This window comes from Plectropomus leopardus, chromosome 9 (genome assembly GCF_026936395.1).
Source record: "Plectropomus leopardus strain MGB_pleo_1.0 chromosome 9, ASM2693639v1, whole genome shotgun sequence".
NCBI classification, from domain to species: Eukaryota; Metazoa; Chordata; class Actinopteri; order Perciformes; family Serranidae; genus Plectropomus; species Plectropomus leopardus.
Genome location: NC_142184.1, coordinates 35,438,206 through 35,463,127, shown reverse-complemented (window position 1 = coordinate 35,463,127; position 24,922 = coordinate 35,438,206). Strand labels below are relative to the sequence as shown.

General features: G+C 39.2%; 1 protein-coding gene across 3 annotated transcripts in view; it reads left to right on the top strand.

The window, feature by feature from the left end:
• flna (filamin A, alpha (actin binding protein 280)) overlaps window positions 1-24,922 on the top strand; it is a 71,731-nt gene that overhangs the window by 37,491 nt on the left and 9,318 nt on the right. Inside the window, exons 8-37 of one of the 3 annotated variants that reach the window (XM_042491210.2) lie at window positions 1,616-1,778; window positions 1,927-2,127; window positions 5,156-5,293; window positions 5,801-5,927; window positions 6,011-6,147; window positions 6,250-6,446; window positions 7,026-7,139; window positions 7,276-7,419; window positions 7,509-7,632; window positions 9,008-9,168; window positions 9,301-9,391; window positions 10,297-10,466; window positions 11,549-11,666; window positions 11,914-12,026; window positions 12,194-12,343; window positions 13,155-13,473; window positions 13,680-13,853; window positions 13,951-14,113; window positions 14,635-14,795; window positions 15,894-16,061; window positions 16,562-16,685; window positions 17,397-17,553; window positions 17,638-17,827; window positions 19,415-19,438; window positions 19,948-20,195; window positions 21,465-21,539; window positions 22,263-22,362; window positions 23,198-23,338; window positions 23,430-23,558; window positions 23,870-24,043. In XM_042491210.2, coding sequence (XP_042347144.2) covers window positions 1,616-1,778; window positions 1,927-2,127; window positions 5,156-5,293; window positions 5,801-5,927; window positions 6,011-6,147; window positions 6,250-6,446; window positions 7,026-7,139; window positions 7,276-7,419; window positions 7,509-7,632; window positions 9,008-9,168; window positions 9,301-9,391; window positions 10,297-10,466; window positions 11,549-11,666; window positions 11,914-12,026; window positions 12,194-12,343; window positions 13,155-13,473; window positions 13,680-13,853; window positions 13,951-14,113; window positions 14,635-14,795; window positions 15,894-16,061; window positions 16,562-16,685; window positions 17,397-17,553; window positions 17,638-17,827; window positions 19,415-19,438; window positions 19,948-20,195; window positions 21,465-21,539; window positions 22,263-22,362; window positions 23,198-23,338; window positions 23,430-23,558; window positions 23,870-24,043 — 4,495 coding nt within the window. The remainder of the gene's footprint in view (window positions 1-1,615; window positions 1,779-1,926; window positions 2,128-5,155; window positions 5,294-5,800; window positions 5,928-6,010; window positions 6,148-6,249; window positions 6,447-7,025; window positions 7,140-7,275; window positions 7,420-7,508; window positions 7,633-9,007; window positions 9,169-9,300; window positions 9,392-10,296; window positions 10,467-11,548; window positions 11,667-11,913; window positions 12,027-12,193; window positions 12,344-13,154; window positions 13,474-13,679; window positions 13,854-13,950; window positions 14,114-14,634; window positions 14,796-15,893; window positions 16,062-16,561; window positions 16,686-17,396; window positions 17,554-17,637; window positions 17,828-19,414; window positions 19,439-19,947; window positions 20,196-21,464; window positions 21,540-22,262; window positions 22,363-23,197; window positions 23,339-23,429; window positions 23,559-23,869; window positions 24,044-24,922) is intronic. The other 2 variants (XM_042491211.2, XM_088082660.1) reach the window with 2 other exon arrangements.

The following is a 24,922-nucleotide window of genomic DNA, read 5'->3' as shown; positions in this document are numbered from 1 at the left end:
TTTTTACTCCTGCATTTATTTGATGGCACATTATTTGTCATGCTATATATGAAACCTATAGAACAGAGATACTCAAATTGCCTATGGGCCACCTTTGTAAAAGGACAGGACGCCATGGGCCAGTTGATAATAAACGTTTATATTTATTGCATAAAATAAAAATATGAGGCGAATTTAGTCGCAGCAGCTGTTTGTAGGTCAGGTGTACTCAGGCTGTTTTAGAATTTGCGGACACTCAGGGCTTTGCTCAGACCCCAAATCATACCTTGCACCTTCTTTTTTTTTTCAAATAAACAAGCTTTATTTTGATGCTTTTTCATGCACTTTAGTACCATTTTTGCACTCAAATAACCAACCAGTGCAGATCAACATATTTTCATAGTGAATAAGAAAAGGTTGACAGGACAGATTGTACCCTGTCATGGGCCACATTTGTCCCAAGGGACTTACATTGAGTGTCACTGCTATACCATATACAGTATTGTTCTATGATAAAGAAAAATTGAGTCCCTAAAGTTTTATTTTCTTATAGAAAGTGAACAAATCACTGCCGTTTTTTTTTTTCAAATATGTCAACTTGGTTTCAGTGTAAATTAACTTGTTTTAAGAATTTACTAAAATTAACTTTTTCACAGTTGCAACTACAACAAAAACACATAAATGACTGTGTCAGTAATAGTAAGTCTGTAGTGTATATGATGCCATTTGGCTCTAAGTACTTTAATTTGATAATACTTAAACTCATTTACTTTTTTGATTTTGGAGTGCAGCGCTATTTTTACATTTGTCGGTGTAAGATGGTGCCAACTGGAAATTTACAAAAAAGGATTAAACAGCATTTTGCAGCACATTCCAATGTCCCAACAATCCCACTTTTAGTTTAACCTGTGCAGCAGGCAAGAGAAAATATTACCAAACTAATTAACTAAAGATTTCTAGTACTTCAGTGCTTTTAAGACTTAAGGGGCTGATGCCCTGTTATGGTGATTTTGAGGGTTCTCAATCTTCTCTCCTTTCCATAATCTATTTATTATATTGCGAATGTGCAATAGGGTTTTTATGGTGCAATCATTCTTTATATCACTGTCTGAACTGCAATACTTGGTGCAATATTTCAACCACACCATTCCTCTGTGCAATTATTCAAATGTGCAATATTTTTTCAACTCATGAATCTAGGCTTTAATTAACATGTGCCACATATTGTTTATATTGTATTTATTCTTCTATATTTCATATGTAATTCCTACTTATGTATGTTCATTGTAGCATTGTACACATTTTTCCTATTGTTATATTTTGCAAACTAGTTTTTTAGATTGCATTGTAGCATAAGGCTGTTTTATATTTTACATATATTTTTACTTATACTACTGTATTTCTTTATAATTCATTTTTACTCACTTGCATGTTATACATACTTGTATTTTTAAGTATTTACATACTATTGATAATTGTTTGCTATTCTTATTTCTTTTTTTAATTTTATATTTACATTTTTATATACTTGTGCTGGTAGTTATTTCTACCTGCTATAATTCTCTATGGAACTGTAATCAACCATAATCCCCCCAAGTTTCTGATTCAGATTCTGATTCTCCTGTCTACTTTGTAGGTGACCGTGTTGTTTGCAGGGCAGCACATCTCTAAGAGCCCCTTCGAGGTGGAGGTGGGCATGGCTCAGGGAGACTCCAGCAAGGCGACAGCCCAGGGACCCGGCCTGGAGCCCTCAGGAAACATCGCCAACAAGACCACTTACTTTGACGTCTACACAGCAGGTTATAACACGAACGATGTGACTGAGATTTAGTTTGTTTGCCATCATCAGATAGAAAAGTCTGCATGGTTATGCTTTATTGTAAACTTTATTAACGCAAACATTTTTCCTATTCTTGTATCCCTTCATCTCCTTCCTTTTTATCTCAGGTGCTGGCGTTGGCGAGGTGGAGGTGGTTATCATGGACCCTGCTGGCAAGAAGAACACAGTGACCTGCACCATCGAGGATAAGGGCAACAGTAGCTACCGCTGCACCTACAAACCCACCCAGGAGGGCCAGCACATCATCTACGTGACCTTTGCTGGCGGTCAGATCAGCAAGAGTCCCTTCACAGTCAACGTGGGAGAGGGTAAGGGTTAAAGATTTAGTTCCTCAGTAGCACAAGTCCTATCACCGGTCACTGAAAAACCTGGTTTATAAGCAAATATGTATAGGATGTTACTGAAACAATAAATGTGTTTTCTTGTAAATAACCAAAATTATGGTAATGAAAATCTCAGCTTCTAATGATGTCAGCAGTTACATAGTCTGACTGTGAATTTTAAATCCTTAAAGGGGACCTATTCTGCTCATTTTTGCTAGATACTAGTATTTCAGGTTTCTACAAAAGCATTTTTACATGTTTTAATAGTCAAAAACACTGTAATATCCTCATACTGTGTGTGCTGGAACGCTTATTCAGCCTCTGTCTGAGAAAGCTACATTTAGTGCCTGTTTCTTTAAGCACCCCGTGCCTGAAGAGCCCAGTGATTGGTCAGCTTTTCCACATCTCTGCACCATCATCACAGCTGAGGAATGACTGTAACAGAGAATACAACAGGACTATGATCCAAAATCAGATCAGGCAAACATTAAAAACATCAGCAACTAAGACTGCATGTTTCCAATGTTAGCATGTAGCTACATGTAGCAGTGTACTTGAACTATGGAAATGACTGTGTACAGTGGGACTTTATTCTATAAAAATTCCCAGTATAAACTTCTATACTAAATTGGACATGTTCCAGCAGAAATATGATCCAAAACGAGGGAGAAATTAATATCAGTGACCAAGGTTACGTGTTTCCATGATGTTAGGATGTAGCTATGTGCAGCAGTGGACTCGCATTTGGGCAAGGACTGTGTATAGTGGGACTTTTTCCTGTGATAAATCACCAATATAAGCTTTAATACAAAATAAAACCTGTTCCAGCAGGAATCTGTTACGAAATCTGGGAGAATTAAACATCAGCAACCAAGATTACGTTTCCATGAAATTAACATGTAGCTAAATGTAGCTGTGCACTTGCAGTCGGGAAAGGACTGCGTATTTTGGGACTTTATCCTGTGAAAAATCACCAAAACTTTTAAACACGATTGGGCATGTCTAGCAGGAACATGATTCGAAATCTGGGAGAAATTAACCAAGATTCCATATTTCTGCTTCGTAATGCAAACATTTGCAGAAGCATGCCTGGAGCAGATGAACATCGTCACAATTTGTGCATGCAAAGAAGAAAGAAATCATGAAAACCAAGCCTTGAGAACAAAATGGAGGGTTTTACTGGGAATATTTACCTAATTATTTGATAATTTGAAACTTTAATCTAAACACCTGACAGCAAAATAATATATATGACAGGAAGTAAGGAAAAGTGAAATATGTCCTCTAAATATTTACTCAGCCTGCTGTTTTGTCTTCAGTTGTGTCTAATGCTTTCCTGTCTTTTTCTGCCACCATCCTGGATGTCATGTCCTCTGTCTTCCCCTCTTCTCTTCGATAGAGACCTGCTGGTATCTGTCCTCTCTCTGGAATGGTCTCTTCCTTCTGCTGTCATTTCCTGTTTCCTGGGATCTCTCTTGGGTACCCACTGTGTGTGTGCGCAGTTGTATGCATGAGTGGGTGAGCTGTGTGTCCGCATAGATATTTGACTGCTTAATGTGTGGTGTGTGTGTATATGTGTGTGTCATCTGCCTGCAAAGCAAAAACTCAAAGTCGCTCCATCATCATATCCATGAGGTAATTCTTGACTAAGATATTCACAGTGATGGAAGAATACCTCCATCCAGCTGCAGTTTGCATTTTCCCAGGAAAGGGATGCCTCATTTCTTCCAGCTCGCTACTTGTGCTAGGTTTACACAATGACACAATTCACTGTATTTGTAATGCATGACCAGCACTGTTTAAAACATAGCTCTTGACATTAGTATTTGTAGAAATTCAACTGGCATATGTTGTAAATTAAGACAGAGGATTAGGCCCTGTTAAAGAAAGAAATTCTAAGATTTCGAGAATACAGTCATAATATCACAAAATTAAAGTAGTAATTTTACAAGAATAAAGTTGTAATATGACAAGATTAACCCTTTAAAATCTGAGCAAATTGTCTCGATTACTTTCAAAAACAGGGGAAGAAGGCAATGAACAACACAAGAAGAAATGGCCCAAAAATTGGCAAGATATTAGTAAAAAGTACAAGAAAATTACCTAAAAATGATTTTTTTTAAGGAAGTTAAACAAAACACTGAAAAAATGGGGAAAAGTACTTATGAAATTATATTAATTCTGTAACATAATAGTAAATATGTAATTATGATCATTATAATTAGTTTTCCCAAGCTTTTTCTTAAGTCCCTAGAATTTTTTGTTAGCTTTTTAAAAGATCATTTTCTAAATCTTCAATTTTTGGAATATTTCTTACCAAGTTGCTCATTGCCTTTTTTCCAATGTTTTTGAAAGAAATTGAACCATTTCATTCTGGTTTCAAGGGTTTAAAAACCAGTGAAAGGTGTCTGAAAGCAGCATAAAATTGTAAATTTACAAGAAAAAAAAGTTATACGAGGCCTGCTCACAGCACTTATTGAATTGAAAATAGCCTTCAATATAAACATTTTTTAAATTTATTCTCACTATTAAAGTGCCAAGTAGCCCACTTCCTGGAAAAATATCTTGATGGCCTTCAGTTGCTGCTGTTCCTGTGAGGTTTCCTGCAGGGCATCATACTGTGACTCAGCAGCTCCTATTTTATACACTTTGAATCAGTAGATATGAGGAGTACTCCACTTCCTGTGCGATGATAAAGGCTCATTTCCTTCACTGGTCTGTGAGTTCACTCCGTTGGATAAGATATATGGATAAGAGGCACAGGAGGGGTGTGCAGAGTACGAGGGAGGCGGGAAGAGACAAATGAAAGCGCTCCATTAACGCTTCATCCTTCATTCCGACAGAATTTTAATTTGTTTTTTGTTTTTTTTTCCATGATTCACCCCTCACCTCTCCCCTCTTCCCCCCACTGAAACCACTGCTGAGCTCACACATCCTCATCATGTTGGAATCAGTATAGCTGACCCCTGTGTTGCTTTCTCTCACATGCTTTCATATGTTTGTCTCTCCACAGCGTGCAACCCCAGCCTGTGCAGAGCTAAGGGTCGCGGTCTGCAGCCAAAGGGCCTGAGGGTGAAGGAGACTGCTGACTTTCAGGTTTTCACCAAAGGAGCCGGAACCGGAGAGCTCAAAGTCACCATCAAGGGGCCCAGTAAGTTGCACTGAAAACACAAGTCTTGTTTTTACTATCGCTTACATTTCTTAAGAGAAAAGCTGCAAATTACACTGTGTTTTTGTGATGGAGGAATATTCATGTTACACACTGTGAATGGTCATGGAAATTAATCTTTGTGGTCCGTAAAAAATTATGGAAAGTTTTGAAGTTTTGTCAATGAAAATTTGTAGAAACCCTGACCTTTTAACAGTAAAATACCAGTGATTATATGTTGCGATTATATGTTTTATATGTTATGGTAATTTGTTCCAAGGGGCCAAAAGCTCGATTAATTTATGCTGAAGCCTCATAAATTAAACTGAATTATTTGTTATCGTACCCTGATTTCAATGATCATGCACTCCCAGTGTGCTTATAATATAGTTATCATGCCTTGCAAAAAGAAAGAAACATTCGAGTGCTAGTGTTTTTTTGACTGGCAGTTAGAAAAAACGGGAAAAATGGGGAAATATGTAATAATAATGTGCATGTGTGTGTTTACAGAGGGTCTGGAGGAGCCGTGTAAACGGAAAGATCTCGGAGACGGTGTTTATGGTTTTGAGTATTACCCCACCACACCTGGAACATACACCATCACCATCACCTGGGGAGGACAGCACATCCCTCGCAGGTACACACACTCACATGGGAACAAATACTGGAATTCAACTACATTGACTTTTGCATTGACTCACCACTCTCTGCTCTGTTTAGTCCCATTGAGGTCAAGATCGGCGCTGAGGCCGGTCAGCAGAAGGTGAGGGCCTGGGGTCCAGGGCTGGAGTGCGGCATTGTTGGCAAATCTGCCGACTTTGTGGTGGAGGCTGTTGGAGACAACGTCGGTACACTGGGTGAGTAACAGCAGAGATAACACACGCAGTAAGAGAATCCTGCAAGTGTATGCTACAATTGTCTAGTTTTACCCACTGAGAGCTGTTTTTTTTCCTGTTCAGGTTTCTCTGTGGAAGGTCCTTCTCAGGCCAAGATCGAATGTGACGACAAGGGCGATGGATCCTGTGACGTGCGCTACTGGCCCACAGAGCCTGGGGAGTATGCAGTGCACGTGCTCTGCAACAACGAAGACATCCAGCATTCCCCCTTCATGGCTGAGATTGTCAACCCACCAAGCAAAGACTTCTACCCCGACAAGGTATACACACGCAGCTGGAAAACATGCATACAATTTACTGTATGGTTATTTCATTCAATGCTAAAATTGGGGTTAACAGCGTTTATGCAAGGACTGTGTCCTGGCTGACATTTCTGTACCGGGCTGAGATTTACAGCCAGAATAATGACACTGGTATCATACAAGACTAGAAGACCTTACAAATCCAGTGGTCTCAACATACCAGCTTCTCATTAAAAGGGGCTTAGTAAAGCTTGCAAAGTTAGGCTAAATTATAGCCAAGAAAAATGGCATTGCCATTTCACAGGAATCCCTTGACATCTGACCTCGCGATATCTGAATGAATTACAGACATGCCCACTTTATGCTAGTACCATGCAGTTTTGATCAAAAACCATGCATCTGGTAAGAACTGCTTTACCATGGAGAATTGTAAAGATCTGATAAGAAATTATATTAATCACAAATAACTACTGAAATTCAGCTATTAATTGTAATTAAAAAATATTCTATTTGACAATCCTTGCTAAAATCAGTTGAGTTGTAGCCCTACAAATGTAGAACTATATTCCTAAGGGTCCTTACATGTGTTTCTTTCAGGTGAAGGCGTACGGTCCAGGCCTTCAAAGCAGTGGTCTGGCCGTTGGAAAGCCCACCGAGTTCACAGTTGATGCCAAGCAGGGAGGAAAAGCTCCTCTGAAGATTGTGGCTCAGGTAGGGCTTTGTGTGTTTTTCAGCATGTGGTCCAGTTCAGCCCCTCAAACACCTCTGTCTTCATGTTCTAAACACTTCTGATTCATCTATTCCACTTGACTTATTTAACTTTTTTTGGCTGTCCATGTCTTCACAGGATGGAGAAGGTTCTCCCGTGGATGTACAGGTGAAGGATAATGGCAACGGCACATACGCCTGTACCTACACCCCCCGTAAGCCTGTAAAGCACACTGCCATGGTCTCCTGGGGAGGAGTCAACATCCCCGACAGCCCATTCAGGGTGAGTACACAGACTCGTGTTTAGAAAGAGTTAACACAGGCAATATTCTATTACAGAAAGGTCTCTCAAGCATTTGTTTTTGATCCCAGATGAACATCGGAGCCGGCTGCCACCCAAACAAGGTGAAGGTTTCAGGACCTGGAGTGGCCAAGACCGGCCTCAAGGCCTTTGAGCCAACATACTTCACTGTGGACTGCTCAGAGGCTGGTCAAGGTAACGCCTTTCACATAACAAATTTCAGAACATGTTTTCTACCACTGTATAGTTGATGAGGCATATAAGAAGCTCTGACAGACGATCTGCAGCAGGTATTTAAATCTGCAATGATCAGCACTAGCGTAGATCAAATTCTGTGTATAATATGGAAAGCATTTACAAACCAAACCAACTCTGTAGTTCTTTTCAGCTTTTTTTATCCTTTAGCCCACTTGTTTTGGTTTTCTGGATTTTAAATTCAGCTCTCATTGTTCCAGACAGCCATTTTAAGCTGAAAATATCTAATAAACCCACAGCACCAAATAACAGATAGACAAAGTAAGCAAAGGGTTAGTGCAGAGTGTGAAGTGTTTAGTAGCTCAATAAGCCAAATATTTCCCTCAGGAGTGGGTGGAGACCAAAACATAGCAAAAGTAGAGATAATATCGATCTTTTACAATCGGGTGGCCAAAGAACTGACTCCAGAGGAATGCTAATGCTTTTAGTTCTATGAAAGCACTAGTAGGCAATTATTTGCCAACCAGTTCAGCTTAACAACTTTTTTAGATGGTAATATGTCTGTTTTGATTGAGCTGCTTCCACAGATTCTCAGGACTACATTTGAAAGAGTTGTTTGAATACTTGCACCAGTATCAGAAAGTACGACGGAGGATTCAGACCATGTTATAGAAAAAAATGTTGATGATTTCAAGAATAAAGTAATAAAATTACAAGAAAAGAGTCATAATTTCAAGAATTAAGTCATGAAATTATGAGAAAAAAAGTTGTAGTATTTAGAGAATTTTCAAGAAGTCATAGTTTTACAAAAAAGTTGTAATTTTATGAGAAAAAAATCAGAATATTTCGAGAATGAAGTCGTAGTTTTACGGGGAAAAGGTTGTGCTTTTATGATAATAAAGTTGCAATTTTCTGAGAAAAATCTTGTAAAATTTCCAAGAATATTGTCATAATTTTAAGAGAATAGTGTTGTATATTTACAACAAAGGGGATATTATATTGCGGAAATTAACAAATTGCCAGCAATCAATAAAACAGGCGAGAGAACAGGTCACCTGTTTACTGTGTGGCACGGCACAACACAGGGGACTGTGGTTGCCAAGGAGACTGCCTGTGCTCTTGCCTGTTTTATAGTGTGCTGCCAATAGGTTTCCATAATATAATAGAAAAAATTCTGACTTTATTCTCATAATATTACAAGTATATTCTCATTAAATTCTGACCTCTTTCTCTTTATATTACAACTTTTTTCTCATAATACTACGACTTTATTCTCAAGTCCCAGAAACATTTTTTTCCCTCATTGTGGCCTCAAAACTGTGTCATAAGAAAGGCCTCAGATACTTCCTAAAATGCTATCATCTTGCACCTTCAGGTGACATCAGCATAGGAATCAAGTGCGCCCCCGGAGTGGTGGGACCCGCAGAGGCTGACATCGACTTTGACATCATTAGGAACGACAACGACACATTCACTGTCAAATACACTCCTCCTGGAGCAGGCAGCTACACCATCATGGTCCTGTTTGCTGACCAGGTCAGTTTGAATCCTGCATTGTTTGTAGCATGGATGAGAGTAGAACATGCATGTGTAGGAACGAGGTGTGAGTGTATTCTGTTTGTTCAAATGTGTGTTTGAACACTGTATTGCTTATTTTTTGTTGTTTAGGCTATTCCAATGACGCCCATCAGGGTCAAAGTGGATCCTTCTCATGATGCCAGCAAAGTCAAGGCAGAGGGACCAGGACTCAGCCGCAGTGGTGAGAACGCCTATAGTTTAATTTTTATTTATTTCCATTATTTAAATGTGCTGCTATTTGTATGCGTTTTGTGCTCATACCAACTACCCTGTTGCTCAATTTATTGCATTTAAACCGAAATAAAACAATAAAGCAATATATATATACATATATATATACATATATACATATATATATATATATATATATATATGTGTGTGTGTATATATATATATATATATATATATATATATATATATATATATATATATATATATATATATATGTATATATATATGTATGTATATATATGTATGTATATGTATATATATATGTATATATATATTGCTTTATTGTTTTATTTCGGTTTAAATGCAATAAATTGAGCAACAGGGTAGTAAATGAATGTATGTATGTATATATGAAAGCTTATATAAACGGAAAGGGAAATACACTGACTCCTTTTTGTTTGTAAAGCACTGCTCAGACAGTTACTGTTCAGTGCTCCTGCTTTCACAGACATGATTATAATTTATTGTTTTCACTGTTTTTATTGTCATCATTTTCACTGTATTTTATGTTGTGTTATGCATTTCTTACCTAGTTGCAGGTTTACTTGCTATTTTTATTTTTTTATCACTTTTACTAATTTTATTGCTACTAATTACTTTGACAGCCATTGCTGCTAGATATTTGTTTTTTATTGAATGTATTTTTAGCATATGTTATATATCCTTTTAGCCCACTGAAGGTGAATCCGGCATTGCTGTATAAAAGAGCCTCATGCTCATTCAATTTCCCTGAATAAACCACGGTTGGATGATGAAGCTGATGTAATATGAGAAATGGCGATAAATATGAAATGTGGTGAATTATTATGTCATTTCAGTCCAGACTCACTGGCTCTAATCCTGTCTCTCTTTCAGGTGTGGAGTTGAACAAGCCCACTCACTTCACTGTGAGCACTAAAGGAGCAGGAAAGGCAAACCTGGACTGCAACTTCAGCGGCCCGACCAAAGGAGAGGCTGTCAAAGACTTTGAGATCATCAACAACCATGACAACACCCATACTGTGAAATACACACCTGTGCAGCAGGTAAGATGGGACAAGCGCTCACACGTACGACCACACAGATGATATTTTGACATGTAGGCACAGCAAGTCTCTGTCAGGTCTCTCTATACACAAATTGGAATAGTTTGGTGTTTGGGAGTGATGCGTATTTACTTTCTTGCCCAGAGTTAAATAAGAAAATTGACACCAATCTAATGTCTGTGCATTAACTATAAAGCTAGAGCCAGGAGACTGTTAGCGTGGGTCAGCTTCAAGCTGGAAAAACAGCTAGCATAGCTCTTTCCAATAACAAATGGGGCTAAGTGTGACGCTAGAGCCAGGATACTGTTAGCTTAGCTTAGCATAAAAGCTGGATAAAGGGAGGAACAGCCAGCATAGCTCTTATCAAAGATAGCAAATGGGGCTAAGTGTGAAGCTAGAGCCAGGTCACAGTTGGCTTAGCCTAGCATTCAAGCTGTAAAATGGGAGAAAAGCCAGCATAGCTCTGTCCAAAGATAACAAATTCCTCCTCCCAGCACCTAATTCTAACCAAAAAAAAGGACAAGGTTTTGTGGGAAGTTACTTGCTGTGACCAGTTAGAGGCCTACTGGTGTTTCCACTGGTTGACTATAAAACCATAGTTTTTGTGTTTTTTCATTTCAGTTTGTGTAGTTTATTATTATTTTTAATTTAGCTAGCTGGCAGTTTCCCCCTGCTCTAGTTTCATAGTTAATGAACAGACAGTAGAGTGCTATCCATCTTGTAATTTGACTCTGGCTATAAAGTCCGGGTGTTTATTTTCCAAAATGTCAAACTATTTCTTTTCTTTTAAATCATCGACCCATTTTTTATGGTATCAATTGATAAAAATTAATATAATAGTTAGCTACATTCTCATCAAAGTATGTAAGTAAGTAAGCGTTTTGAGGACAGTTATCCTAGTTTATCACATTTGTGTGAATTTCTCGAGCTTCAGAAATTCCAGAACTATAATTTATATTTTCTGTAAGAAACAGGCTGGATTTTCCAGCTGTTAAGTGAGGTTTAGCATATTTCAGTCTGTCTTTTCCTACATAATAATGTGTGTAATCACATCTATGTCCCTCTTCCTCGTCCTGTCCCAGGGTCCTCTAGGAGTTGCTGTGACTTATGGTGGAGATAACATTCCCAAGAGCCCCTTTAATGTTGCCGTGGCACCAACACTGGACCTCAGCAAGGTCAACGTCACAGGCCTTGGAGACAGTACGTACCGTCCTGACATCACTTTTTTACCTCTGCTTCTTTTGATCATACTCATATATAGATACCATTGTTTTTGTCAACTATTCAGTGGAACAAATTTAGACTTAGTTAGACTAACTAAGTATATGGTATATATGGTTGCCCATATAAAAACACACACACTCAGTCATATCATGCAATATTTTGAATAGTCTTTCAAACCAGATCAGATCTACCTATGCTCTCTTTGCTCTGTGTGTCATTGTAGAGATGACTGTTGGCAAAGACCAGGAAGTGACTGTCAAATCAAAGGGTGCTGGTGGTCAGGGCAAGGTGGCCGCCAAGGTGACTGGACCATCTGGGAAACCAGTGGCCAGCAAGGTGTGGTACATGATTTTTTAATCTCTTCTTTTGAAGCTTTGAGTCCATGTCTGCTCAGAATTGCCTTATTTTTAATAATGTCTTGAAGTCATAAATGTGTTCTTTAGATATATATATATATATACGTTTTATTATGAGTAAAGTCATAATCGTTTTTTGTGTTCCAGGTTGAGCCAGGCCTGAGCCCAGAGACCAGTCAGGTGAAGTTCATCCCCCGGGAGGCGGGGCCATACCAGGTTGAGCTGACCTATGATGGAGTGCCTATCCCTGGATCACCCTTCAACCCCACAGCTTATCCTGTCTCAGATCCTTCCAAGGTCAGCCACAGTTACTGATAGGCACTGTTGTTTAGGGATGCACCCATCAGAAAACTGGTTTTGTATATCGTATATTGAATAACTTTATCGGGAGGCAATCTATTTAAGTCAATTCTATGTTAACGTCCAATTATACTTGCATGTTTATACTGCAGTTTTCATTCCTGTTCATGTTTTGACCAATTATTTGCTGCATTTAAGGTTTAAGGTTTACACTTGAATTTTAATTCATTTTTCAGTTGCTAGTGCATAACTTATTATTTTAGCAAAACTAACAATTCGATAAATGTATATCTTTGCATTCATTTGTTACATTTTGTTTGACATAAGTAAGCATTTTCTAAGTCAAGACTGATGCTGCCTTACACGTAAAAGAATGCTCCCAGCCACATCCACACAGTGAGGTATACAGCTTATTAATGAAACACTGGACCAGTATTGGTGTTTGTATCATTACTGGTATTTGGGCAGTTACTGGTATTGGTATAGGTATCGGTATCAGTATCAGTATCAGTATCGGCACCATTTTTGGTACTGGTACTGGTATTGGTAGTGGTGTCAGTATCCGCACCAGTTTCGGTATTGGTATTGCTATTAGTAATGGTATTGGTACCAGCACCAGTATTGGTATTGATATTGCTATCAGGACTGAAAAGGTTGGATTAGTGCATGCCTATTATTGTTACACTTCTATAGAATAAAGTATGAATAATATGTATAACATTTGGATTGAATTGAAAGTAGTTTTGCTGCTGACAAACTTTTTTTTGTCATTAGTCATTTAACCGTGTCCCTTCTTGCCTCCTCTCAGGTCCGCTGCTCTGGCCCAGGCTTGGAGCGCGCCAAGGTCGGAGAGAAAGGGGAGTTCATCGTGGACTGCACCAACGCCGGACCGGCTGAGCTGACCATCGAGATCATCTCTGACAGCGGCACCGAAGCGGAGGTCCATATCCAGGACAACGGAGACGGAACCTACACCATCACCTACATCCCTCTGTACCCCGGCTCATACACCCTCACCATCCGCTACGGTGGCCAGGATGTGCCCAACTTCCCCGCTCGGCTCAACGTGGAGCCTGCAGTCGACGCCAGTGGAGTCCGTGTGTTCGGACCAGGAGTGGAGGGCAAAGGTAAAATAAGAAGATAAAACACCTGCTTTGGATTTAGGTTCACATGTTTATAATTTAGTGCTTTGATCACTATATTTTATAATGCTTTCTGGTTGTTTTACTGATTTTAATTTTGCACATCCTGAATCAGATTAGAGCATTTCTGAAAATAATCCTGTACAAACATTTCACCAACATGCTGTTTGCTCCCTGTCGTGTGTTTTTAGGTGTTTTCCGTGAAGCGACCACAGACTTTACTGTGGATGCTCGTGCTCTCACACAGAAAGGAGGTGATCACATCAAAACCCTCATCAGCAACCCATCTGGCAGCCGCACAGACGCCCTAATCACCGACCTCGGAGATGGAACTTACAACGTAGAGTACACTCCCTACGAGGAGGGTGAGTCCACACACAACAGTGTGTGCAGGATTTATAGATTTGTTATTTGATTCTCCATGACGCAAGTTTGAACATGTATTGTTTTTTTTTTTCCCAGGCCCACACAGTGTGGAGGTTTGTTACGATGGCTCTCCAGTGCCCAAGAGTCCGTTCCGTGTTGCCGTCACTGAAGGCTGTGACCCGGCTCGCGTTCGTGTGCACGGTCCAGGCCTGAAAGGTGGCATCACCAACAAGCCCAACAAGTTCACAGTGGAAACCCGGTAAGTGAGACGAACCTTTTACCAGGAAGAGTCACAGAAATGTGTCTTGTTCATATTTTTCACCCTTTGAGACGTGGCCTGGTTTCTTTTAAAAGTATGGAAAAGAGGCCATGAGCCACAAAAGAAAAATGAACCAAAAATTAGCAAGAAATTAGTAAAAAGGACAAGAAATTTACTTTAAAATGATTTAAAAATAAACAAATAAATAAAAAATCAAGCAACTAAATGAACAAGGCAAACAAGACTTGGAAAAAGTGTTTTTTAAATACAAAATTATGATAATTATATTTTTTCTATCTTTCTTCCTCTTGACATTTTCTTTTTTTTTTATTTTAAAAATAATTTTCTAATACTATAATAACAATAATAATTTTCTAATACATATTTTTGAAAGAAATTCCACCAATTAGCTCAGGGTTCAAAGGTTTAAAATACTTGTGAAAAGCTTCTAAAAGCAGCACAAGAAAGCTGATGTAGCTCCAGGTTTCAAGGGGTTAATGTCCATCGTCTTCCCTCTGCAGAGGAGCAGGGACTGGTGGTCTGGGTCTGGCGATGGAGGGTCCATCAGAGGCCAAAATGTCCTGCACTGATAACAAGGATGGCAGCTGCAGTGTGGAGTACATCCCATACGAGACAGGCACTTACAACCTCAACATCACCTACGGAGGACAGCCCATCAAAGGTACTGAACTGTTCCAGTTGAAACTTTTAGAATGGAGGGACTGGTTTATTTCCTCTGAGGACATCGAAACACTGTGACACACTTCTGTTAGGTGATCTTTAATGCTGCATTCAGACCGCATCATTGTTTGTTTACATTCTTGTTCTCAGAAGTTGAACACTTGTGGATCCTGCATGATAACAAAAATAATATTAACTTGAATTATATAGCTCCTTGTCTTACACGCTTTTCACTCTTCATTTTGGAATTCATTATCTTCATTTCATCTTGGAATTTCCAGCTCAGCTCCTACAATAAGTCTAAAATACACTGTGGAAACAAAATTGATACATTCATACTGCTAAGTGCAAAAAATGTACCAATCAAACCCGTTCAAACTGACATTTTTAATCCCACAACCACCAAAGCATAAAAAACACGCATTGTATTATTTCTGAGTGTCATTCTGGGCTCTTAATTTGGAATTTGTCATTTTTACTATTTTCTACCTGATGACAGAATTTTTATCATATTTGGCATATGGAGAAAATACACGCTGTTTCCAATAGGTGCACTGTCACAATCAGGATTGCTATTAATCATTGACATAGCCAAGTTGTGATCGTCAAAACAAAATCTACTTTGTATGTAGTATATTAAAAATAATTTATTTTTTGTAGGGGTTTTTAATTCTAAAAACAGGGGCATCATGACAAAAACCTGGCATTTCAATTGTCAAAATTCTGAAAATTAATGATATGAAATGATATTTATGTTCAGGACTGATGTTGGTTAAAAAAGTTTTGAAAAGTTCATTTTGTTGAGCTTTACTAGTGTTTGTAATATTAAAGTTGGCCCTAAGGGTTAAAAACAGAGTTTATAAAGTGATTTGACAAATAAGGCAAAGCAGAAGAAACACACAGTCAAGACAAAATAAAAGAATAAATCAAAAGACAAACTAAAATAGCCAAGTCATGAACTGATAACTCCAAGACAGGCATGATGAGGGAACGGGAGGCATGAGAGGAAAAAGTGTTGACATGTGATAATGTCTATAAAACTTCACTATCTCTTCTTGCTGTCATTATTTCTAACTTTTCTGAGCTTTTGTGTGTGCAGGTAGTCCATTCTCTGTGCCCGTCAGTGACACAGTGGACAGCACCAAGGTGAAGTGCCAGGGTCCAGGCCTGGGTACCAACGTCAGAGCTAACATTCCTCAGGCATTCACAGTGGACGCCTCCAAAGCTGGAGTCGCCCCGCTGCAGGTCAGAGTGCAAGGACCCAAAGGTAAGTGTGTGTCCTGATGTTCCTGTGGATCTCTACTGAGGATATGAAATGCTTTTAACACTTGGTATTAAACAGGAAAGAAAAGGACTGGAACACGCTGATTAATTTGCAGCCTTTAATTGTGAAAATTCGCCACCACTGCGTCTTCATCACGGCCAAAGAGCCTCTCATGAAGACACAGCTGCGTTGAAATGTTTGTCCATTTGCTCAGTTAAAGACTGCAAATTAATCAATGTGCTCAGGACAATATCTTTTCTGTTTTTTAAGCTGAGAGGAATCTGTTTCAGCTGCATGCTACAGGAAGGGTTTGGGTTAGCTTGTTAGGGTTAGGTGGAGAATGTGGAGAATCTTATTTTTTGTTTATTTTCAGGTAATTTTCTTGCAACTTTTTCACTTTTTACTTGTTTTCCCCCATGTTTTTTAAAAGAAATCCCACCAATTTTCTCAGGTTTTAAAGGGGTAACTTCTTTTTGTTTCTGCCCCTGTGTGTGTGTGTTCAGGTGTGGTGGAGCCTGTAGAAGTGGTGGATAACGGCGATCAGACTCACACAGTCAACTATGTTCCCACCAGAGAGGGGCCCTATTCCATTAATGTTTTATATGCTGACGAGGAGATCCCACGCAGGTAACACAGAAAGGCTTTTCACATACAGGTTCTCTGTAGAGTCAACATTTAACACATAAATGAATAAATGAATGAATGATTTATTTTGGTTACATACATCATGAGAAACGAATTATTTCACACAAAGTTTCTCAATCAATAACCGAAAAAGGAATAGGCTAAAGCCCAAGGCTTATTTTCCCTGATCCTCTATCTGCCAAAGGATAACCCAGAATAACAGAAAAATAAAAGAATTCTTTTTTTAAAAAATCATATTTACATTATAATTTGTGATCATTTGACATTTGAATTTTTTCTTAAAAATCAGCAGAGAGCAACACAATTTCAACCCAGCACTGAGTTCATAATAATTAATCATTTGAATCCCAAAACTGAAATACATCTATATTCCACATTCTTGCAAATTTTACATGTTTTAAAAGTGAACAAACCTAATGTATTGAGATTTAAATGTAACACCCATGATAACCTCATGTTCTTTGTTTTTTATATTTCAAATAATGATAAAAAAAAAAGTTTAAAAAAATAAATAAATAAATAAAAGTGAACAAACCTCTTAAATTATAATTTCCGTCTCTCAATTAAAAAAAATAAAAGAATAGATTGAATACAGACCGGCAGGCTTTTGTTTACATTTCACCTCACCTTGATATTTACTCCTCTTTAGTGTCAGAGTGTGTTCATGCAGCCTGTCCTCTCTCCCCTCCTCAGCCCCTACAAGGTGAAGGTGCTTCCCACACACGATGCCAGTAAGGTGCGTGCCAGCGGACCTGGCCTCAACACCACCGGGGTGCCTGCCTCTCTGCCTGTCGAGTTCACCATTGATGCCAAAGATGCAGGCGAGGGACTGCTGGCAGTGCAGATCACTGTGAGTGCTTACACATGCTGCACATGATAAAACACAATGATTAAAGTAACTGTTTTTAGATTTCGGTACCTTTCTTGCCTGCAGGACCCAGAGGGGAAGCCCAAGAAGGCCAACATCCGTGACAACCATGACGGGACCTACCTGGTGTCCTATGTACCGGACATGACGGGCAGATACACCATCCTCATTAAGTATGGAGGGGATGAGATCCCATACTCACCCTACCGTATCAGGGCCCTGCCTACCGGGGACGCCAGCAAGTGCACCGTCACAGGTATGTACAGGACGGTTTCACCACTGTCATTTGTGTTCATATGGTTAAAAAATAGTTATACAGGTTATACATTTAGTATATCCCTGTCAATACTCCATCAAAATCCATTGTATTTTCTTTTAGTTTCTCTTCTTTATGATAATGAATTTCACTGTTTTATACATACACCTGGATTTCTAAGAGACATGTCCGCATTTCCCCAGGATTTAATGTCCGCATGTTGTTGCAAGAGGACATCATTTACTGTAAAATGGTTTCAACATCAGCGATAAGCAACAAGTACAGCCCTGAAGGTGGTTCCTGTTTTGTAATAGAAAACAAAAATGAGCTGCCAGCCATCTGATAAAGTAATTATCAAAACAGGAAGTAGGTATACTACACAGTGGGCGGGTTTCCATTACCCCTCAGATGACAAAAGAGTAAAATTGCGAACATAAAATCTGCTTAATGGAATTTTAGAAGAAAAACAACATTGCAAAAAAAGTTTTTCCGCTTGCATGAGGTGGTATTTCAGGCGATTCTAAATAGCCATATTTGGTAAAACTGCGATGGAAACACTTTTTTGGCTTTTCTAGGTCACATGATGCTATGGCTATTTTTTTGTCAGTAGGAACTGGCTCCCTCATGATGCAGCAGGAGCTACAAGAGCTGTTATTGCATCACATAACTCTTCAGAAGTTGAGGGAATCATCTAGAGGCTTTGAATCCACAATTCCTCTGTGAAATGTGGACTATCAGCTCCCAGAAATCCCCGCTCCCACATATAAAGCACTTGCCCCTCCATTATCGCTCCATAACACGCCTACGTGGCCTTGGATTGGAAATAATGACGGTTAGTGCGGTGGCTGCAATAGAAATAAAGTTGCTAATGTTTTGAACATCCATTGTCATGCTTCTTGAAATGTTATCACCAAAGGAGAAGTCACAGAGCATCACTCAGTGGAAACACAGTCATCTCACAATTGTGTTTTATCCACATTTCAAAAATAATTCTTTAAGTTTTGCGCAAATCTGTAATGGAAACCCGCCTAAAAAAATGAGATTAAAAAAAAAACAACTCATTTTTAAGTTTCAGTTTTTATACCGATTTATCAAATCTTGAACTGAAGAGATGTTGGTAGGTGGATTTCATTATCTTTGGGAAGAGCCAGACTAGCAGCTGCCTGTTTACACTTCCAGTCTGTATCCTAAGCTACGCTAAGCAGCTGCTTGTCTCTGTGAAACTGTGAAAGAGGATCAATCAGTTGTAAAAAGTATCAGCTAGTCATTTTAAGGTTTCATCTCTCTGTGTACCTGCTGCTCATGTCTCATTTTTCATGCATTGTGATGTTGTGTTCCTCACGCTGTGCTCCTCAGTTACACTCCCCTTCACCCAAGTCCCTGCTGTACACACACACACAAACACACATACACACACATACACATACACACCCTCCCTGCTTCACACTCCACCATCACCGTTTTGTTTCCATCCAAGTGTTTGGAGCACAGTTATTGCCTCCCACCACCCCCACCCCCACCTGACTGTCTTTTTATTTGTCACTTTGTTTTCCCCGCTCTCCTGCTTCTCACCGTTCCTATTATCAGTCTCAATCGGCGGTCACGGTTTAGGTAAGACTTCTGAACCACTTTGTCATGTAGAGGAACTGCTCTACCTTTTCTCTCTTTCTGTCAGCATGGAGGATAGTGGCACCGGCTTTCAGCGTGATATCCCCCTCTCTCTCTTGCTTTTTTTTATAACTTTTTCTCTGACATTTCTCTCTCTCATACCTTCTCTTGTTCCCATCTGGTTTCCACCTCCTGTCATAACCGTTTGTTTCCCTCTCTCATGTTTTATCGGACAGACTAATGGACTAACAGAGTAGGTATGATGGCATGGTGGAATGGCTTATCTAGCTTTATCTCTACGTGGGAAACTGTATGATGATAACATGAGTCGTTGGTAACAGCATACGGTAGATGGAAATAACATGACTACATCTCATCCAACTTTATCCTGGTCTCATGATTGTGGAATGTGCATGCTGAATGTTGCGTGTGTGAAAGGAAGCGTGTGCCTGTTTGTAACAATAACAAATTAATTCCATCCCACCTCTGACCCTTTCACCCTAATTCTTAAGGCGCTGGTGTTGGCCCGACTATCCAGATTGGCGAGCAGACAGTCATCACCGTGGACGCCAAGGCTGCTGGGAAAGGCAAGGTGACATGCAGCGTGTGCACGCCCGAGGGGGCAGAGCTCGACGTGGACGTTGTGGAAAACGAGGATGGCACGTTCGACATCTTCTACACAGCACCGCAGCCTGGCGAGTATGTCATCTGCGTCCGTTTCGGAGGCGAGCACATCCCTAACAGCCCCTTCCAAGTCACGGTGAGTGATGCGCTTTTGAACTGTAATTCATACAGGGTCGTTTGGTTCGGCATTAGGGATGGGCATCATTAAGATGTTAACAGTACTACTACTCTTACCAATACTGCTTATCAATGAAGTACTTAAACAGTACTTTTAGCAGTCATTTTGTGAGGGCTTAAGAGAAAAAATGGGAAAAATAATTAAGAACAGAATTAGTATTGCTTTATTTTCTATGTACAGTACTGTGCAGAAGCCTCAGGCCATCATAGATTTGTTGTTTTAGCAGAGTTGTAATGAGTATGTGTGTGTGATATATATATATATATATATATATATATATATATATATATATATATGTATATATTTCTCTGTCTCTTTATTAAGATATGCTTTAAAACACCACAAAAGTGTCAACAAAATGGCTCAAAAGTTGAACCAGTAGCTACTTAAAGACTATAGGTTGATTCATTTTATGAGCTGCATCATGCATATACAAGGTTATGTAGACATTGCAAGCATTGTCTTCTGTGATTTTTTAAATTATTTTTACAATATCTATTGCACGTCTGTCCATCCTGGAAGAGGGACCCCTCCTCTGTTGCTCCTCCTGAGGTTTTTTAATAGTAGAATTTATGTATACTTTTTCATAGTAATGCATTTAAAATTATTTTACAAAGTTATTATGATGTTTAACCTTTTTTTAGGCTCTGTATTTTTTTGTTTTGCTTCCTATTTTTTTTGTTTGGGTTTTTTTTGCAAAATTTCAGGTATTTTTCTTGTACTTTTCACAGATTTCTTGCTGACCTCTGGGTCATTTCTTTTTTTTTTTTTTTTTTGCTCATTGCCTTCTTCCCATCTTTTTGAATAAAATACCAATTTGCGTAGGTCTCAGAAGGTTAAATAAATTATTTGATTGCATTTCCCATCTTTGCTGAGCGAGTTTTGTGTGAAAGGAATTGAAAGCCCGTCCCATATAGATGCCTTTCCCAAATATAAGTTCAGTGATGTGAGCAAATACTAGCCTGCTTTATTAATTGAAGTTTTACATTATCTCCATTTGTGTCGAGTGTAAGCGTGTGAGTGAGTGACTCTGCATGGACCAAAGCTGCTTGACGTGACCGTTTCTCCCTACAGAAGCTTCGTGACCGGGTCCTGGTTGCACCAGACATTTTCTAAATCACTCTGACTACTGTTTTATTCCCCTCCATTCCCGACCATCTTTTTTTACCCTCTCCATCCCCTACACAACCCCCTACCTCCCCCATCACCATCTCCCATCCCACTCAGGCGCTGGAAGGAGCTCCATCAGACCAGCTCATGCAGCAGAGCCAAATGCCCCAGTACTACGCACAACAGCCCTGGGTACCTAAAACCTCTGTCTCCAGCCGCTCTCATCCCTCTCAACTCACTTTTTTTCCTTCTGTTCTTCATTTTCTCTCATTCAAATCATCATTCATGGCCTCCTTTCATCAGCCTGCATCCGTGTCTGCCGCCAGGTGTTTCATCTCTGAGGGGACTTTATGTCTCATTTCACTCCCTCCAGCTCATAAACAGGGTTCCTCTAAGACATGGACAGTGCAACAGAGCTGCACAATCTCAAAAAGACACATTCGTGTTCCTGAGTGTTGGAGTTTCACAACACAAGCAGAGTTTTTTATTGATTATAGGAATTATGTCCCTTGCAATTTGGGAGTTAAATATTCTGCACACATCATTGTGCAGTCTGTCTGTTCAGCAGTGCTCCATGTCAACTTGCTTAGGAGACCAAAGCCATTTTGGGGATAATCAATGTGTCAGCTGCTCCAAATTTTACAAAATGGCGAAACCATGCTTTGTCTTCCTCCTTTGACCTAGCAGTGTTTTTGTCCTCATCTCATTCTCTCTCGCAGTTTGTGTTGGTGTCATCGTCCTGACCATGATCACCAATCATTTCATGTCATGATTGTCTCATCCCATTCTATTTGTTGGTGAAACTTTTACCCCTCTGTCCTGCATTGCGCTGATTGCATCTGTGACATATCTGCTGCTGTTACCACGCCTATCACTCACTGATAGTGTATCTGACCTCTGCCCTCTGTCTCCCAGGCAACAGACAGACCAATGGGAATGAATGGTCTGGATGTGGCAGGGCTCAGACCGTTTGACCTGGTCATCCCATTCACCATCCAGAAAGGAGAGATCACAGGTAACATCAACAAGTCTGCACTAAGAGGGGGGCGATATACCCAATATTCTCAATGTATTGTAGCTTGCTCCGCGTGGGATATATATAATGACAATATCACAAACATCGAGTATAAATTGTCACATCATTCTTTTAAACTACTGGTATGGCCTCTAACAGACTCACACACACACACACACACACACACACACAGGAAGCAGGGAACTATAAAGTCACATTCTGCGACCACTGAACACCAAGACATGCAGGGTCCTTCACAATAAAAGCACCAGTGGTTCTGCTTTTATTTGATTTCATTATAACAGTACTTTATTTACCTTAATTATAAAAGTACTTTTTTACCTTTATTATAACACTATTGTATTTAACTTTATTATAACAGTACTTTATTTACCCTTATCATAACAGTACTTTATTTCCCATTATTATAACAGTACTTCATTTACCGTTATTATAGAAGTATTTTATTAAACTAAATTATAACAGTACTGGATTTACCTTTATTATAACCATACTTAATTTATCTTTATTATAACAATACTTTATTTACATGTATTAAAACAGTGCTTTATTTACCTTTATTGTAACAGTATTTGATTAAACAGTACTGTAACTGTATTATATGGCAGTAGCTACTTTATTTAACTTTATTGTAACTGTAGGTGCTATAATAATTTTGTATTTTAGTAGTGTGCAGTAATTTATAGGAGATTTTAAAATGTATACCTTGTATCACAACATAGCCTAAAAATATTGTGTTATATATTTTAAAGCCATACAAACAGACTGACCCCTGAACTTCAGTGATCGTGATCATTTCTGTCCTCTGTTTCAGGTGAGGTCAGAATGCCCTCAGGAAAGGTGGCTAAGCCTGACATCACAGACAACAAGGACGGCACCGTCACTGTCAAGTACGCTCCCACTGAGGCCGGTCTGCACGAGATGGACATCAAATACGACGGCATCCACATTCCTGGTATAACTCAACTCAGAAGCAATAATACAACCCAATTGAGTATCCTTGAAGGTGCATTAACAATTCTTCTTTTCTCTTTTGTCAATCACAGGAAGTCCTCTTCAGTTCTTTGTGGACTACATGAACAGTGGGAATGTCAGCGCTTACGGCCCTGGCCTCATCCATGGGACTGTCAACAAGCCTGCTGTCTTCACGGTTAACACTAAAGATGCTGGAGAGGGTATGTAGCTGTCATATGGCAGCATGTGTTGAAATATAGTCATCATGACTGCACCAATAATTGTTGCTTTATTTGTAGAGCACATGTCATACAACAGGGCTATTCAAAGTGCCTTACAGAGAAATGAATTAATTACTAAAGGGTTTAAAATTTTTAAAATAAAAATCACCCTTAAAATAGCAAAAGTGCAGACAAGAGCTGCAAAGATTAAAAAGACTGTAGAGAAAAAAACAAGAGAGAGGCTGACAAATTAGTTGTAAAAGGAAATACATAGTCACCAAACAGTGTCTGTTCATATCATGTCCTTGTAGGGGGTCTGTCTCTAGCCATCGAGGGTCCATCTAAGGCTGACATCAGCTGTCTTGACAACCAGGATGGGACCTGCACTGTGTCCTACCTGCCCGTCCTGCCTGGAGACTACAGCATCCTGGTCAAATACAACGACAAGCACATCCCCGGCAGCCCCTTCTCTGCCAGGATCACTGGTAATATCATCTGTTCTCATATCCTCATTTACTCACTGGAGATCTGAACCCAGCAGGTCAGGTCGGGCCTAGTCGGGTCTGGCCAGAGAATCGAAGCACTAGTTTAGAAATCGTATTAAATTTCCAATTGTAATATTGTAAGTTTTGGCTTCCTGCTTTTAAAGGCTTCGTACATTTTCTGAACTGTTTTGTCATTTACCTTCACTTAATCATTCTAACACATTACTGATATGATTGATTTATCAAAAATCTCATCATGAAATTATTTTGTGAAATCACCTATGAAATATTGTTGCAGTGTTAATATTTAGGTATTTGGTCAAAAATATTGTGATATAGTGCTCTGCTTACTTCAGTGTGGATAAAATGATAAAATCATGCAGCTCTTTCAGACTTTCCAAATGTTATTGAACAGAATGGATGGAATCCTGATAGTGTATAGAGTCATTTTACAAGGGTTGTGATGCTCAAAAAACTGATCCACTGATTTACAGATGTTTCTTTAACAAAGTAAGCCTGTGGGAAGTCTTTTTACACCAGATGGCATCACATGATGGACCCACAAGTTTTAATTACACGGTTTGGCCACATTGTTAAATTGGCCTCAATGCCAGGTGCTGCTCCTGGGGGTTTGTTTAGTGTTTATTAGGATCCCCATTAGGTGTCCTACAGCACAGCTAATCCTCCTGGGGTTGAGCAAACCCCTCAGTCAAAGAAAGATAAAGATGCCTGTGTTGCTGTGACTGTAAGTAGAGCAGGAGAAGGTTGTGTCATTTGTGATTATAAAAGCAGATCAGCTAGTTTATCTACTTTGTTAGGCCCTCTAGTTTTCCAAATTTTGTCACCAGTTTATCAAAATGTGATCAGATTGTACGCCAA